Below are 17,951 nucleotides of genomic sequence, written 5' to 3' on the forward strand. Positions count from 1 at the left end.
TGACAGTTGTATTGCGTCTTTCTTCTGCAACTCGTAAACCATGAGAAAACTTCTTGGCTCGACCTTCATGTATCTTGCAGTTCTTTTTCAGTTTAGTGACCCCTGTTATCCACTCTTCTGAAGTATTTCCTATACTAATATTTTAAAGGCTTGACTGACCTTTTGAAAATCCTCATGCATGGTTTCTATTTCTGTGCTCAATTTATCGTTTTCAATCTTTAAATGACTTATTTGAGCATCGTACATCAACAAATCTTCTTCCTTCTTGATGCCCCTACTGATACTTTTACCTTTGAACACTTTTGGTATTAATCTAACATGACCTTCAGTTACCAAACTAGGTCAATCATTTATCATAAACTCTAAGATTACATGATCCAAATAACATTGGACTTGATGTTTGAAGGCAATACAATTCTCAACGTAATACCCTTAAGCTCCGACATGATATTCACAATGAACACTGATGTCATACCAATTCAGATACGGAGGTTGCCACTGTTTCACATAATGTGGGGCCGCTTCAAGTAGCTTCTCGTACAGCTCCTTATATGATATAGGGATAGTATCAAAATGAGAACCACCTTTTATTTTGAATTGAACCTGAATTTCCAACATCGGGAGCAAACTAAACCTTGACGATTTCATATTGCATGATTTCTTCTCATTTATGGGAACTTTTACAGTTGTCACCATTTCATTGGTATCTCCAAACAACTTGTGAATACGAATGATGACTATATGTATTTTCTCAAATTGGTTAGGATCAGAAGTCCCTTGTATATATGAGATTGCAGGATTATATTCATTAAGCTCTCTCTCTTTTTGTGCAGGATTCTCCTTTCCTTTGGCCAAAACATATATTCTACCCATTATCTTGGACATTTTCTCTCTTATTTCTCGTATCTCCTTTTGCTTTTCAACGGGCATACGATCTTTGGGTGCATAGTTCTCCTTTATCCTCGGAGCTCCCTCAGGATGTCATTCCTTGGTTACGTCATAGTTTGATTGATCATAAAACTCTTTGTCCATATATGAAAACTTTTCAATTTGATGACCACTCACAAATCAACACATTTTGGTTATGGCATGATCATGCAATGCAAGCAAAAGAAATCAATATAAACAAGTTAGAACAAAATAAAATGTATCTATAAAATAGATAAAAATAAGAAAAAATAAAATGGTTAGTACCAATTAATGTAAATAAAAAAATATTATTCATCATGTATCTAATATATATCCTAACCTCATGCTTTCTAGTTCCATGCTTTGTTTGGAAAAATAAACCTAACAACATGATTACTAGTCAGTATATATTTATTCAGAAAAAAATCAAATAAACTAAAAGGCAAAAGTTAGAGTTTATTTCTCCTTTGTGTACACCTATGGACAGAGTTTCAGCATTGCCTTAGATCAGGTGAATTTCTATGGTTTATTATATGTAGGGTTTCAGTTCTAAGAGTAAAGGTACTCGAATTGTCCTTGTTGGTGCCCTATTGGGCTGTCAAACCCTCAACTCTCACCCATTATAGGCTTAAATGGACCGAGTTCAATTCGAGAGGGTACACTTCCCTATGCCTGATACGGAGAATAAATCCTCACGAAGACATAAGAAATATGAATCCCGGAAGCTACTTGATAGGTCTGAAACGGAGAATAAATTCTCACGAAGACGTCGCTTTCACTCCCACTTAAAAGGGAAAAGAGCTCGAGTATAGAGCTTATGTTTATGCAATGCACGTGTTGTGTGTGAGGAGAAATTCTCAAACATTTGACAAACAACCACATCAAAAAGTAAATCCTAATACATGAAAATCAGTCAAATATTAACATACAAGGAAAAAATTGAAAGAAATCAAAAAAATTGTAAATTAAATAAAACTGAATTCTTAATTTCTAACTATTTAGGTTTCATCAGGGTCCCCAGTGGAGTCACCAAGCTGTCGTAACCGGTTTTCGCTCGGGCATGAATATTTCTTGGCGGAAAAGTAAGTGAATAAATAAATAGTTTTTTTAAGAAAATGTTTGGAGTCGCCATCAGCCTTTTGGGTTAGGTAGGTCGAATACCTAAAAATCATCTTTAAAATAGTTTTTAAGAAAACACCATTTTAAAAGATAAATTGGTTTGCGTGTAACCAAGATTCATTATTTTTAGTAATAAAAAAGGGATTCATGGTCGGCTACATTTGGGGAAGGATTAGCACCCCCACAACGCCCAAAATTGGTACACGTCAATTATAAATTGTCTCTAATAGTGGAAATATAAGAATTCAAATATAAATTTAATTTATGATACTATTATTTCAGAATCAATCGCATAATTTCATTTAAAGAAAATTCTTAAGGAAAAATAGAAAATATTCCAATATTTCCAATCAAAGAGAAACTAATCCCTAAAATGTTTTAAGACAAATATTTCTCTTTCCGACTGAAATAATAAGAATATTATAATTTATTCCTGAGAATTTTAGATTGAAATAACTTGATTCGACTAAATATGCATATTTGATTTTTCATAGTTTAATAAATAGGGTATTTATTTATTTTAAAATATCAGAATAGGATATCTAGTTACTTTAAGATAACCCTTTTTTTAATATTTAAAAATAAATAAATATTGTCCTTTAATCGGTCAAATTATACCTATGAGTCTAAAATGAAAAAAAAATAAAAATAATAATTAAAGTACTAAATTTAAAATATCGAAGCATAAAGAGTAATAATAAAAATTAAATTAAAATTTTCATTAAACAATGACTAAAATAAAGAAAATTAAAACTATAGGATTAAATTAAAAAGTAATAAAAATTATGGTAAAAAAATAAAAAAAATTATTAAAATATCAAGGATTAAATCATAAAATATCAAATTAAAGGGCATAATTTGAAATATTATGAAATATAGGTACTGATAGTGTAATTTAGCCTTAATTATTAACATGTGATTAAAATATAAATTATTAAAATTAAAAGGACTAAATATGGTATTTACCATAAATATTTAAACATAAGGCAGTGACTAAAATATAAATAAAATAAAATTGAAATACCGAATTAAAAGGCACATAAATTGATTTCAGTTACCAAAATGGAAATTTACAAACTTCGAGGGGTTGCGTACGTGATTTTCCCATGCGAGGAATTACACAAACATCCCTCCCCCAAAACGACGTCGTATGGGGAGGATATTTAAACCCAAATCCGGCCCCAAAAGAACCAAGCTCTCTCATTTTCAATTTCTCTCTCTCTCTAAAAGAGAAAGATGAAATTCTCTCTGCCTTCTCTCCAGGATTCCCTCGCCGGAGGGAAACCAGTCACCGGCTGATAGTCCTGCTCCGGTGTCGATCCCGTCGCCGGCCACCACCCACGGTGGCCGACTGGAATCCAGAAAAATACATCAAATTAAAGCCCTTATTTTCCTAAACCCAAATCCAAGCTTATTTTAGCCTAAAACCCTTTTGAACGACGTAGATCTAACTTTCTTTACCTTCGATCTTTTGGTTCTACGTCGACGTATGGGGCTCTGACGACCGTGGTAAGTCTTCTCTCTCTTTTTCTTCTTTTGGTTGCCTATTGGTTGTTATGGTTGCTTCTTTACTCTCATCTATGTTCGGTATTTTGCTTGTTGTCCGTGTGTGGTATTCGGTGTATTGCTCCCTGTGTCTCCATGTTTTCTTGTTCCTTTGCAGGTTCGGTGACTTTTATAAGCCACCATAGAGCTCTTCTTGGACCGGGTAATAGGGGAAGCCTCGGTGAGTCACCGAAGCTATGGTGGTGACTCACCGAAGGGTTGCAACATGTTCAGCTTTCTTTGACTCTTCTGGAGGCTTCGGCGGAGGCGTGGCAACAGCTGGCTGAGGCGGCGGTCGAACATAGCCCTAGGGTTATGATACCCTAGTGTTTCTTCTAGCTCGATCTGGACCGTGGATTTATCTTCATCTAACGATGGCGAGGAGCTGGCGGCTAGAGAAGATGATGAAAACCCTAGATGTATTCGGGTCTGGATCGAGTCTATTGGGCAGGGTCTGGACCGGATCGAGTCTAGACCGGGTCGGATCTGAGCCTGCTTCAACTGGGTTTTGGGTTGATTTTTGTTGGGCCTCCGGATTCTTGTAAAATGGGCCTGTAATATGTATTTAAAAATATTTATTATTTAATAATAATGATAATAATAATAATAATATTAATATTAATAAAATAATAATAATAATAATATTAAAATAAAATAAGAAAAAATTAGTGTCTACAGACTAAATGTGAAATAACTAAGAACGGCGAGACGAAGACAAGCAGTTCAAATTACACGAAGAGAACTTAGCAACTGACACACTTCATGTATACCCCACCAACGCTTTCAAAATTACAACCTGCTTTTATTTCTTTGATGTTATATTCCTTTCCAAAGAAGAAAAAAAATTCTTGATTTTCTTCGGTGAAGAAAAGTATTTAACTTTATTTAATTTTCTGGGTTTTTTTATTCATTCCCATTTCAGCTTTTTCAAAATTTTTCTATAAAGGTGTGTTCTTTTCTATGCCTTTTCTCAGATTTTTTATATATTCTTCTATGCTTTTGATTGTTTGGTATTGAACCCTGTACTATTTCTTGGGCTTGATTTGATGAAGTAGGTTCTAGTTAGATGCATATAAAGCTTGGAAATGAAAATATGAAGTTTGAGTTTGTTATAGTATGAAATTGATAGTAGGGGCTTGATTGTCTGTTAAGCATGCTTGCTAATGTTGTTTTTTTCCCTTTCTCTTGCACAAATTTCCATTGTGCTTATGTTATTTAAACCTTGTGCAATTAAAGATCAAGCGCGTGATTTTGTGGTGCTTTTTATGTTACTGGCAGTGGGGAACTTATAGCTCTCTTGATAGCTGAAGATGAATGACAAGGGGCAAGTCGAAGTTCAACCCCACCTTGAAGTACGTTGTTATTCATATTTTAATGTTTTATAGTACTCAATTCTTTTTTCTTCAACCCTTCTTTTGGTTGATGGATATGCATTTTAAGTTGATAATTCCTTTTTAGTGTATTTAGAGCCTGCATTTCTAATGTTTTAGTGCATATTGTTGCAGATGGGACTACTAGATGATGGGGCAATGCATGATCTCGATGATGAGTGCCTCTATTCCTCTTAAATGGATGCTCAAAAGACACATCCTATTCATTCGAATCAACCAGTTTCATTCTCTGGTTTGCCTGTTGGTGGTAATAAAATGACAAGGAATGGTGTTTATAAGAGCATAAAGACCGTAGTTTTCTCGAATAAACTCAACTTGCTCCTTCCTTTTGGGCCTCTAGCAATTATGGTTCATAAAATGAGCGCGAGTAACGTGAGTTTTAGTTTTGATGCTCTTTTTTTGTTTGGTTTTCTTTTTGAATTAAGTTGTTTAAATGGGGAGGTAGATTGCAAGGGTGGGTCTTCTTTCTAAGCTTACTAGGTATAACACCTTTGGCAGTGCGTTTGAGTTATGCTACTGAGTATGGATTCGTGTTCTTCTTTGAATTTCGTATTTTGATGCTATCAGTTGCTCTATTGCCGCCTAACATTGCTTTTTCATTTGATTGAATTTAGGCAGCTGGCTTTTTACACTGGACCTACAGGTTTTTTTTCCTATTCTTAATTCTTATGGATTTTTTTTCTTTATTAAACTTGTTTGTTGGTTTTAACTTGCTTGCCAAGGTTCCACTTAAAACCCCCTCTTTTTTTTCTCTTTTTAATTATAAATTCCGTGTCAGTAATAGTCTTTCATCTGTTGAAACGAGTTATAGTTGGTGGTCTTCTAAATGCTACATTTGGGAATGCAACTGAATTGATTATTTCAATTTATGCACTGAAAAGTGGAATGACACGTGTAGTTCACTTGTCGTTGTTGGGCTCAATTTTGTCAAATATGTTGCTTGTTCTTGGATGTTCATTCTTTTGTGGAGGGCTTGTACATCATGGAAAGGAACAGGTCTTCAGCAAGGTAAAAGTGTTAGTATGTTGTCTGATCTTATTTCTTCTATTTTCCATTATTCGATCACTCTAAACTGAAGTAAACTTACATTCAGGCAACAGCTGTTGTCAATTCAGGACTGCTGCTGATGGCAGTCATGGGCTTACTCTTTCCAGCAGTCCTCCACTACACACACACTGAACGGCAAGTTGGGAAGTCGGAGTTGGCTCTTTCGAGGTTTAGCAGTTGTGTTATGCTTCTAGCTTATGCTACCTATCTTGTTTTCCAGTTAAAAAGTCAAGAGGATACCTATGTCCCCGTTGGTGAGGTCGGTTATTATTGTTATTAGTATCTTTTGAATATAATAGGTACTTGCCTTGTTATTTTTTGTAGCATATTTAAGTGTTATGACAAATGGTGTAATATCAGGAAGGAACTATCAATAGGGAGAACGATGACGATTACGATGACGATGACGATGACGATGAACATGATGAAGCTCCAGAGATCTCCAAATGGGAATCAATAATTTGGCTTGCTATCATGACTGCTTGGATTTCTATCCTGTCGGACTATTTGGTGGATACCATAAAGGTAACATTTGTTTTTCAATAATATTTCCTCTTTCTTGGTTAATGAGATGGATATGCTTAAAACATTTGAGGTCATAGTTCACTCAAAGAATCAAGTTGTTAAATCGGGAGCGATGACCTAATGAATCATAAATACTGCTTTTATGATAAGCATCCTCTAATGTCATGTCTAGTCAAGCCAATCTGAGCATGAATAACTGATAGAATGATTTCAAAGTTGGTTAGAGGTCCGCATTAGCTTTTTCTCTCTCTTCCAGTTGGGGTATTAATTATAACTTAGTAGGGGTTTAAAATTGATTTTCCTTTTAAAAGCTTCACAAAGGTTCTTAACGGGATTCGGATTGATTATCCAAGTAACCAGCTAGGCATGATTAATATCTTTGTTCCAACATGAGAGGGGTGTTACAGATTTCTAGGCCAAATATTAGGGTTGATATATATTGTATGATATTACTTAGTTAATATGAGATATTACTTTACATATTATAGGACCTTTATACGTGTATATATACTTATATGCTGATTGATTTTCTATGAGCTTTCTCTTGTCTGATGATTGTTTCTTAGGGGGCATCTGATGCATGGAATGTGCCAATTGCGTTTATTAGTGTTATCTTACTCCCCATAATTGGGAATGCTGCTGAGCATGCAAGCGCAATCATGTTTGCCATGAAAGACAAGCTTGTAAGTGATTCTCTTAACTTCTATTTCTATTTCGTAAATTCAAATTTTTGCTATTTAATAAAAATTATCTTCAGGACATATCCCTGGGAGTGGCGATAGGGTCATCAACTCAAATTTCTATGTTTGGGGTATGTATTGTACATTGGATCCACCTGTTTTTCTATTGATGCAACTCCATTATGTCCATATACATCCGAATGTTCGGGACTTATCGGTTTTACTTTTGATTTTATTTTTCAGTTTCTGTAACACCAAGAAATGAGTTTCATATAATTCATTACTATATCTGTCTCTCAGGTTGGGGTGTGTGGCTCATTTTTGTCAATTATTTAGGATTATCCACTTTTTTACATCACTTGTAATGATGTTAAAGCATGAACGGTGTTCAAGTCATGAAGAATTTATACTCAATTTTGGAGCGATGCTGAAACCGATTTTCTTATGGTAGTATCGCTAATACATTTCTTTTGCTTCGGTCTTCTAAACTCGTGTTATTTTTGAATCTGCAGATACCATTTTGTGTGGTTATTGGGTGGGCGATGGGGCAGGAAATGGACTTGAACTTCCAGCTCTTTGAGACAACAATACTGTTCATTACTGTTATAGTTGTAGCCTTTTTTCTGCAGGTTGGTATATCAAGAACTTTATATTCGAGTTTGAGTAATCGGTATCATTTTTAAGGATTAAAGCGAATGAAAAATAGAAGGCTGTGGACGGTAGGTGAAGTTAACTTTGTTTTCCTTTAATTTCACGTGCAGGAGGGGACGTCTAACTACTTTGCTATCTGATAGTCGCAGCGAGTTTCTTCGTGCATGAAGATCCTTCGGCAGCTGGTCAGCTCTTCCTCCATTCCTTCTCCAAATCCTTCTTTTGATTTGGTTTCTCCTTTGTGGTTTTCATTGTTTTAGTATTGGTTGCGCTGTATGTAATCGGTTCGATATTACAGATCAAAGGAAGCAACCGAAGACTTGACCAGTGAAACAGTTGTACTACGGGGATTGAATTTGGAACCTGGAAAGTTGCAGAGGCAGATTTCAAAAGTCCCACAAAGCATCGCATGCTGGTGTAAATAGTTTGTTGACAAGCAGATTTCCATTTGTTTTCCCAAAGCTATGTTAAATGCAGGATTAAACTGAATTTTTATAATTATAATCTTGTGACAAATCAAGATTCAAGCTTTTGGGGATGAAAATAGTCTTGTTTTTGCTTAAAAGACGGTAGTGATACAGTAATATGATGTAATGGGATTTTTCAGAGTAACACTAATATTTGAACTAAAACCCCAAGTAATTGAAACATGAATAACACAGAATAAGTGTTACAAAACCAGAGAAATAATGAAGAGCAAATAAATAAGATCGTAAATAAGAACACAATCGGGAGAGAGATTCTCTATGTCGAAAATAAATTATATGCAATGGATTCATAACATACCAGTAGGCTAGTAACTTAATATTTTGATTCAAGCATGCTAGTAATATATATATATGTGTATGTGTGTGTACATATATATATATATATATATATATATATATGTCATGGGAATGTAATACCATAGCTGATAAATCTGGTTAACTGAAATTCTTCAAACCTTACCAAACTTTCAACTTGCGTATGGATATAAATAATACGAGATTCAACGAGATAAAAATGAAAAAAAAAAAGTGATCTACAAACCTTTCGAAACACCCACCACGTCTTTATTCTTTTCCTTTCATCAATCTTGAATAAATAGAAGAGACATCAGACATGGGCCATGAAGTTGCAGAAGACAGCCAGTCTCCATTGCTGGGAAGTTCTTCTTCCTCAACTCAAGTATCAGCAGAACCTGTTAACAGGACTGGTATATATATATGTGTGTGTGTGTGTTGTTTAACTGATGACCCTTTTCTTTGCTCATTGTGTTATCACTTTATGCATATATAGTTGATTGCTTTCATATCATGGGTCAAATTTTATAGGATGACCAATAGGATAAAGCAATGTTCCTCAAATGAAGTTACAGTGATTTCCCAGTTCTTATATTATGGGAAGAAAATGATCAGGGAACCTCTGAGCCAAAAATAAAAGCAAATTAGTAACCTCAAATAGAAGCAGCAGCTTAAACATGAACGAAAGGTGGAAAACAAGAAATGATTTGAATCTGCAGATGTTGGGTTTGCATGAGGCGTTGAGTGGTAGTTGCAGTTTGAAAGACAGATATATTTCATATTTTTAGTATTACAAATAGATATTAGTAACTGTTGATAGTGACACTAATTTCAAGTCTATTTTAGATGTGGTTTGGATCAATTTTAATTATGAATCATTCGGGTTAAATATCAAGTTTGTCAAGTCACATACTTATGTGTTTAGATCATTTTGAGTTCTAGTCACTTTGGTTCATTTAGATTTAGTTAGGATCGTTTTAAGTTCATAATATTTTCAAGTTTAGAACACAAGGATTCATGTTATTTCAGATTAATTGTTAAGGTCGTTGTTCGAGTCGTTTTAAATCAGAGACAATTCTAAATTTGAGTCAATTGTGTTGGTTTAAGTTTAGATCATTTCAGGTTCAAATTAAATGGATCTAAATTGTTAAGTTTTCATAATCACGTCCAATTGGGTTGAGTTGATTTTACATTAAATTTTGAAAAATCTAATTTCAAGATACAATTTTGACTTGCAAAAACTGGAGTAATGAATTTACCTAAAAGATCCGTTAAAATTTATGATTACTCCAAATCTTCCTAAAGTTAAAAGAATTGGAATGTTAACTTGGTCTTTGAGGCAACACATTTGGCATAACTTTTTTCTTTACCATATCTTTTGGTCGTAGACAGATTTTCAGCGTATCTGCCTTACTTTGGTAAAAGCATTGAATGAGTGATTTTGGGGTCTAATTTTTCCATTTTCGAAATTAGCCATTGGTATCCAATCTATTGATCGGTTAATGTAGTTCGGATTTTACAGAGGTACATATCGGATCTAATTTTTGACGTTGAATGTGAAGGAACCATATGGACAGCGATAGCGCACATAATAACCGGTGTGATAGGGGCAGGAGTATTATCCATGGCCTGGAGCATGGCTCAGTTGGGATGGATTGCAGGTCCAATCTCCACGCTTGCCTTTGCAGCTCTCACCATGGTTTCCACTTATCTTCTATGTGACTGCTACATGTTCCCTCACCCTCAACATGGCCCCAACAGAGTCCATTCTTACATGGATGCTGTTCTTTTGTATTTGGGTAAGCCTTCAAAGTCTGTCTCGTATGCAAAATTTTAATCGATGTGAGATTAATATGAAATAAATCAAGAAATCTTTAAATATCGAGCAAGCAATATTCAACCAATAAAGGATTTTTTATAAATATTCCGATTTCATTCCTAAACTATGACTATCATTATAAATTAGTCCTTAAACTCTTGAACATTTTATTTTCATCCATAAACTATGACCATTCTGAATTGGTCTTCAAACTTTTTGAATATTTCAGTTTCATCCCAAACTGTACATATATACTAATCACATTCTTTGTTAACAAAATCGTTAGGCCAAGCTATATTATTACTCCCTCAGTCTCAGTAAATCTATCCATTATTGACTCTTTTTGTCGTTTTTTTTTTAAATTTTGACTCACTATTATTTAAAACTTATTATCGATAAAAATATGAAAATATATTTTTAAAGACCTTCAATCAAGTAGTTTTTAAATATATATATTTTATAAAATTTAATTATTTAAAACATTTAAAATAATCATGATCAAAGTTTAAAAATTTTGACTTTTAAAAAGTCAATAAGGAACAAATTTTGTGGGACAGAGAGATTATATTTAAAAAATTATATTATTATATTTTTGAAAAAAAATTAGAATTTTTTTAGGGTTTTAGTTTTTTAAACCCTAAACTCTCATTTTAAATTGGTCTCCCAAACTTTTTGAATATTTCAATTTCTTCTCAGACTATATATATATATAGTAATTGATAAAATCGTTAGACCAAATTATATTATCATATTTTTGAAAAAAAAAATTTAGGTTAAACTATGCTTGAAACCAATTCCATATTTGGATGAATTTGGGGATAACATTGAAAGTTTCAAAAGTTTGGGGACCAATTTAGAATAAGGGTCATATTTTGGGGATGAAATTGGAATGTTCAAAATTTTATGGACTAATATAAAATGAAAGTCATAGTTTAGAGATGAAATTAGAATATTCAAAAGTTTAAGGACCAATTTAAATGGAGGATCATAGTTTGGAGACATGTGATACAATTAACTCTTATATACAATTAATTATCAATTAGACTTTAAGTTACTATTTAACTCTATGTTCACCTTAACTTCAGTTTGAATCGAATTGAATTATAATTCATAATTCATAAAGATTTTAAAAGAAGATAAAACTTGGAAAGATGATTTAGATAAGGAATCAAGTACATGTCGCCTTGATTTATGGACTCTAAACGTCACTAAAAGTATATATATGTATATAAATACGTAAAGATCTGCTTACTGGTTCAAGTCTTCATTGTGTTTGACTACTCTTGCTAGTAATATATATATATATATATATATATATTAGTGTAATTGACGCTCCTCGGTCTGAGTTCTGATCGCAAGGTATTTGGCTTTTTATCGCAATAAATATTCTCTTGGTATTAGTGTAGATTTGTTGAAAAATAAACGAATCCTTTCAGAAATATGGTTTGTTTATTTGTGATATAGTTGTTGAAAACATTGATGAATTGCAGGAGAGAAGAAGCAGAGAGTGTGTGGAATAATAGCACACGAGAGCTTGTACGGGACTACGGTTGCGTATGTCATAACCTCTTCTAATAGCATCAAGTAAGATCCTTTCTTCTTTCTTTACTTTTGCCATTTAATAGCATATGAAACTGCCCTGGTTGTCGTCGTCCTTGTTAGTTCTTGTATCATGTAGTTGCATTGATGGCCTATTCTGATAAGCCACATCGAGACAAATACATATTAACACAATGTTGCTAATCATCTGATTTCAGATTTCTTCATGTTTTCTGTCCTTCTCCACTTGCTAAAATCTCCTTTGGATTTTCAAACTTTAGTATATTATATGAAAAGATGTGCTTCATGTTTCCCACCCTCATTGACCTCTTTGTTTTGTCTACTTAGAAGATGACTACCGACTTCCAATTAATAGGAAAAAGTAGAACCCTACCCCAAAATTAAAGACATTGCAGTTTGATCCAACTCAAAACATCCTATCCGATTGACTTGAATTTGAATCGATCCAACTTGGTTTATTCATAGAAATTCAACACTCCAAATCTATTTAATTTGAGCTTAAAGATAATCTGAAACAAGAAGGATCTAACATATATCATTTAAACTCAAAATAATCTTATATTAATAAAAACTCCACTCGAATAATTCGATCTAAAATCAATCTGATTACCCCAATGGACTGGTCTAATTACATGTGTTGAAAGTTTATATTGTAGTTGATAATATCAATATCAGCAGGCTCAAAACAACCGACTCTGACCAATGGTCCATGACTGGATTCATCATAACTTGTGGGCTCAAATAAAGCCAGCTAAGAGTTTTGGGATTTTCATCAATGACAAAAACATCAGATTATATGTTCCCAAAACATTGACCCCCTTTTATTATTGTACGTCAAACGCAAGTGAACCACTTTTGTTTTACATATAAGTTCTGACCTCACCCATCAGCTCAGCAAATTCGGTAGAATTTGTCGCCACACACTTAATTAGATAAACTTACATGAGAATCACGTCTTTCTTTTTCTTTGTTATTTTCCTTCCCCATGAAAAAAAATCTTATTATTTTAATTGCACTAGTATACATGGAATGACATCCATCGAATCTACAGAAAGAATGGGTTCAACTGATACTCAAATGCTTTCGGCATATCTGTTGCTTGTTTTTGTGAAATTTTTTTCGAAAGAAACAAATGGATAACATTATTGCAACAGTCATTTTCCTAGTGCTTGTTGAAAACAAGTGACATCTAACTATAGGCTTAGCCCTAGATTGATTCGCTAATCTACTGTTTAGCTCCACAGTTTGCACGCATTCATGCTATAAGAACCATGACCTCTGGGGTCAAATCATATCACAAAATTAAATTTCAAACTTCAATGAATGTTACTAATTAAGGATCGAGACTTTTTTATTAATGAAAACCCTATTTCAATCAAAAGAGAGTGAAAAGGTGGATAGATTGATTATCAATAAAGAGTAGTACCTAAATTTTGATGCAAACCAAGCCAGTCTCGTTTTTATACCTTGTTTCATTTTAGCAAGACTAGCCGACTAGTACCCCACCTACTACTGCTTATTTCATATCTTAAAGATTCTGATGACATCCCTTTATAATCACTTCAATTATATCCATCTATCTACCCTTTTTATGTATAATCTATCTATATGTATGTATGTGTGGGTCGGAACTGAGGACAGAGTTTGTTAACTCCAGGTTGAACGCCTCTTTGAAAATTTTCCCTTCGAAATACCCGAGTCCGGCTTCATTAAGACCATTGTTAACTCCAGGTTGAACGCCTCTTTGAAAATTTTCCCTTCGAAATACCCGAGTCCGGCTTCATTAAGACCACAAAGGACATATTTTCTACTAGTTCTGCAATTACATATAGGTACAAGGCCAAGCTTCATCTGCTTCCAACTTTTTTAGTTTCTCTAACTACTGCTGCCTGGTAAGTATATAATAATTATATTGTGTTCAACAAGTAATAGTTTCAGTATTGATTACTATACAGTATACATACTCTTTCAGCACTTATTTGTAAATCCTTCACCACAATTTTTCTGTATTGAATAAAGTCAGATGACCTAATGGTTCTTTCCAGTTAGACTGGGATCCGAGGAGTGATTAGAGATTACCATATAATGAAGAAAAATACATAAATGAGTAGGAAAATTTGTAAAGTACAACTTTCCAATTCCATGTTTCTTACAATTACATCAACCGTTTGCTAACTTGTCGTCGGTGGCATCTCTAACTACATTAATGGGGTCACATCACTGTCTAAACAACGTCCGGAAAAGACCATTTGATTGAAATTGAAAGATCTATATAGCTATTACTTGAATGAACCTGATCCTTTTGGACTTAGAGGAGATCATACTTTTGGTGTGAGGGATTCGTTGGTGATTCATGATTAAGAGAAACAACTTTGTTATGATATCTAAAACAGTTGTGCTTTTTTTAATATATATTCCAGAGGTTTACTTTTTAATTATGCTTCATCTTATGTACTATCTGCAAGAGCCTTGATTTGAATCAAGTGGATTAATGGATCTTTGTTTATATTAAAAGAAAATAGCCAGTATGAATGACATTCATTCAAGTGTTTTGAGTGCTAAGGGGTGATCTGGTGTTGTATTCAAATTTGGCCTTAGACCCTTTATTTTGGATTTGCAGCTCATAAATTTTCTTATTGAAACGTGTCGCCTTCTTCAAAGTACTGGTCTACAATGGTTCAACACTCCCTCGAACTTGCTAATAGTGGTTGCGATGATGATGGACATCCTGCAAGAACTGGTAATGCCGACTTCAGGACTAAAGTGCTTATTATTAGTATTATGTTCTTTTGGTTTCGGTCCGATAGAGATTTAACGATGTGTATGCGTGGGAACTCAATCAGGGACCTTGTGGAGTTGTGTGGCACACATAATCACTGCTGTTATAGGCTCTGGGGTTTTGTCCTTGGCATGGAGTACTTCACAGCTAGGATGGATAGCAGGGCCTACTGCTTTGCTTATTTTCGCTATTATCACCTATATTTCAGCCTTCCTTCTTTCTGATTGTTATCGTTCCGATGATGGAACACGAATCAAGTCTTACGCGGATGCTGTCCGGCATTATCTCGGTAGTTTTGAGCTAAATTTTCACTCTTCGTCATCTCTTGTTTCCATTTCCCTTTAGTAACTTGCCTCCTATGAACCTAATTTGGTTGAATAATTCAGGTAGAAACCGCACATGGTTGTGTGCTTCTCTTCAGAACCTGAGCTTGTATGGGACTTGCATTGCTTATGTAATAACAACTTCAACCTGTATGAGGTACTTGATGAAATCCTTTAGTTCTAGTCATTTTTCTTTAAATATTGGTCATACCCAGGCATGAGTATTGGGATATGATCTTCTAAAAACCCTTCAAACATACGAATAATCTTCAATAAAATTCGTACCAACACTCGTTTCTCATATTGAACTCCAAGTAACATAGGTATCCATTACCCCATACAAGATTTGCTTCATATGGCTGTCTTTAAGTTGATTTTTTTCTTTTCCTTAATTAATTGCTACTTTTTTCCTACTTATTTTTATGTTTATTTTTTTTTTGGCTTAATGCAGAGCGATTCAGAAATCAAACTGTTACCACAGAGAAGGGCATGATGCTCCATGTTCATATGGGGATACTTCCTATATGCTGCTATTTGGAGCTGTTCAAGTTGTGATGTCACAGATACCAAATTTCCATAACATGGCGTGGCTTTCGGTTGTTGCTGCAATCATGTCCTTTACTTATTCCTTCATAGGGTTTGGACTTGGGTTTGCACAAGTCATAGGTATAAATACCTTCGAAAACTTTCCTTTAATTTTCCTCATCTTTGTTACTTGTTCAGAGTTTATCAGAATGGATTTGCACTTAAAACTCAAGTCTTTGATTGCAGAAAATGGGACGATTAAGGGGAGTATAACCGGAGTGCCTGCTGCTAGTGTGGTTGATAAACTATGGTTAATATTTCAGGCACTTGGAGACATTGCATTTTCCTATCCATATACAATCATTCTTCTTGAAATACAGGTATGGTTTGATTCCTTTCTTAAAACAAATTGTTTTCACAGTATAAGCTGAATTCTCTTATGAATTTCAAATTATGTTGTTGGCCCCTTTACTGTACTTAAATTTGAGATTTTGTCCTCATATTTGATATAATGTAATCCATCTATTTTTACAATCTCATTACTTGATTAAACTATGTCAATTTAAAGTATAGTTGACGGACAGAAACCGAAATTTGACCCAGGGAATATGTAGGATCCTAACTGAATCATGAAATTGTTTGATTTTAGGATACCTTGAAGTCAAATCCACCAGAGAACAAGACCATGAAAAGAGCCTCAATGGTAGCAATCTTTGTAACAACCTTCTTCTACCTCTGTTGTGGTTGCTTTGGATATGCTGCATTTGGCAACAATACGCCTGGGAATCTCCTCACAGGATTTGGATTTTTTGAGCCCTACTGGCTCATTGACTTTGCTAATGCTTGCATTGTTCTTCATCTAGTGGGAGGATATCAGGTATGTCACCCTACATTGAAAATTCATCACATTTCAGAGCATAGTTGAAAATGTTGATCTATGTTATTCAAGCTTGAATTTGTAATCGTATCCGAAAACATGGCTCTTTCAACCCGAACTTGAATCGACTCAAACCTAAAGTGACTTGGCCAAAATGATCACAATTCAAAATCAACCTGACTTGTCTAATTGGCATGTCTAACTATTCCCATGTATATACAAGTCAAAAACGGTTGTGTGGCACGATATTTCAAGAAAAATGAATTAGTCGCAATGAAAAAATATATATTATTACAATCATGTTAACACCAGCTATTGTTTATTTCTTTTTGGTTGCAGATATTTAGTCAGCCGGTATTTGCATTTGTGGAGAGATGGTTTACCAACAAGTTCCCAAGCAGTGGATTCGTGAATAACTTGTACACAGTCAAAATCCCATTGTTGCCTTCATTCCAAATGAATCCTCTCAAGTTATGCTTCCGGACAGCCTACGTTGCGTCGACGACCTTGATTGCAATGATATTCCCCTACTTCAACCAAGTACTAGGAGTGTTGGGGGCACTGAACTTTTGGCCTTTGGCCATATATTTCCCTGTGGAGATGTACTTCGTGCAGAGGAAAATCCAGCCCTGGTCCAGAAAATGGATTGTTCTTAGGACTTTCAGCTTTTTTTGCTTTCTTGTCACAATTGTGGGATTGGTAGGATCGATTCAGGGGATTGTTAGTGCAAAACTTGGATAAGATATCATTTTCATCGCACTTGTATATTAGGAAGTTAGAAACTACATATTTTGTTAGTTTCACAGAATGCTTTTCATTAACAACTAGTTTTATATTATGATTTATGGACTTATGATACTTTTTTTCTTTTTTGGTAAAATCTGAATTTGCTCCAAATTCTGAATCTGTTGATCATCTGCTAACTTAGAACAAAGGGAAGACTTTAAATTCATCAAACATAAGTAGACATAATTAAGGTAGGATGTGGGTAGAAATCTGGCATCAAGAGAGTAATTACTTCTTTTTATTAGTATATGGTGATTATTACAATATGTTTAGACGATTCTTAATTATTTGACAACAAATGCTCTAACACCTCTGCAGATGTGCATTTTAACCTGAGAACACTAGGAATGACAACTATCCTTTAACCATTGAGATCACATGGTTCATGGTCAAAGTATTTACTTTGAATATGCAATATGTGTATGCTTGTATAGTTTTGGAGGACTAAAAAGTATATTTTTTTCCAAGTGGAAAGTTGTAGTAAAAGGGGCAATAAATGATTTGTGATAAGTAAAGCAAGAAATGTGAGGGTGCAGCAGCACACGTGGGGGTGGAAGCAGAAGAAGAGTTGCATGAAAATGAATGATGGAAGTCAAAGAAAGAGAGGGTTGACCGGGCGTCTTGAGGGTGAGC

The 17,951-nt window shown here is 34.3% G+C and overlaps 2 protein-coding genes across 5 annotated transcripts; both read left to right on the top strand.

Moving 5' to 3' along the window:
- Window positions 1–4,447: 4,447 nt before the first annotated feature.
- Window positions 4,448–7,943, top strand: LOC120202133 (vacuolar cation/proton exchanger 2-like). 2 transcript variants are annotated; one of them, XM_039202611.1, is made up of 11 exons: window positions 4,448–4,519; window positions 4,878–4,925; window positions 5,079–5,334; window positions 5,415–5,484; window positions 5,579–5,607; window positions 5,776–5,972; window positions 6,058–6,270; window positions 6,372–6,536; window positions 7,103–7,219; window positions 7,294–7,347; window positions 7,729–7,943. In XM_039202611.1, exons 3-11 carry the CDS (start codon window positions 5,142–5,144, stop codon window positions 7,897–7,899), a joined length of 1,209 nt encoding a protein of 402 aa, XP_039058542.1. In that variant the 5' UTR covers window positions 4,448–4,519; window positions 4,878–4,925; window positions 5,079–5,141; the 3' UTR covers window positions 7,900–7,943. The 2 variants fall into 2 exon arrangements, with proteins under 2 accessions (XP_039058542.1, XP_039058543.1); XM_039202612.1 differs by lacking the exon at window positions 4,448–4,519 and having other exon boundaries at window positions 4,562–4,925; window positions 6,372–6,402; window positions 6,433–6,536; window positions 7,729–7,938.
- A 1,010-nt stretch (window positions 7,944–8,953) lies between these two features.
- On the top strand, window positions 8,954–17,315 carry LOC120202134 (probable amino acid permease 7). Of its 3 annotated transcripts, XM_039202613.1 has the most exons (8): window positions 13,812–13,920; window positions 14,649–14,768; window positions 14,872–15,096; window positions 15,194–15,287; window positions 15,582–15,796; window positions 15,902–16,035; window positions 16,305–16,532; window positions 16,872–17,314. In XM_039202613.1, the coding sequence occupies exons 2-8, from the start codon at window positions 14,702–14,704 to the stop codon at window positions 17,271–17,273; spliced, it is 1,365 nt and encodes a 454-aa protein (XP_039058544.1). In that variant the 5' UTR covers window positions 13,812–13,920; window positions 14,649–14,701; the 3' UTR covers window positions 17,274–17,314. The 3 variants fall into 3 exon arrangements, with proteins under 3 accessions (XP_039058546.1, XP_039058544.1, XP_039058545.1); XM_039202615.1 differs by lacking the exons at window positions 13,812–13,920; window positions 14,649–14,768; window positions 14,872–15,096; window positions 15,194–15,287 and adding exons at window positions 8,954–9,062; window positions 10,212–10,448; window positions 11,959–12,052 and having other exon boundaries at window positions 16,872–17,315; XM_039202614.1 differs by lacking the exon at window positions 13,812–13,920 and having other exon boundaries at window positions 13,978–14,768.
- Window positions 17,316–17,951: the final 636 nt, after the last annotated feature.

This window comes from Hibiscus syriacus, unplaced genomic scaffold (assembly GCF_006381635.1).
Source record: "Hibiscus syriacus cultivar Baekdansim isolate YM2019G1 unplaced genomic scaffold, ASM638163v2 tig00008256_pilon, whole genome shotgun sequence".
Lineage (NCBI taxonomy): Eukaryota > Viridiplantae > Streptophyta > Magnoliopsida > Malvales > Malvaceae > Hibiscus > Hibiscus syriacus.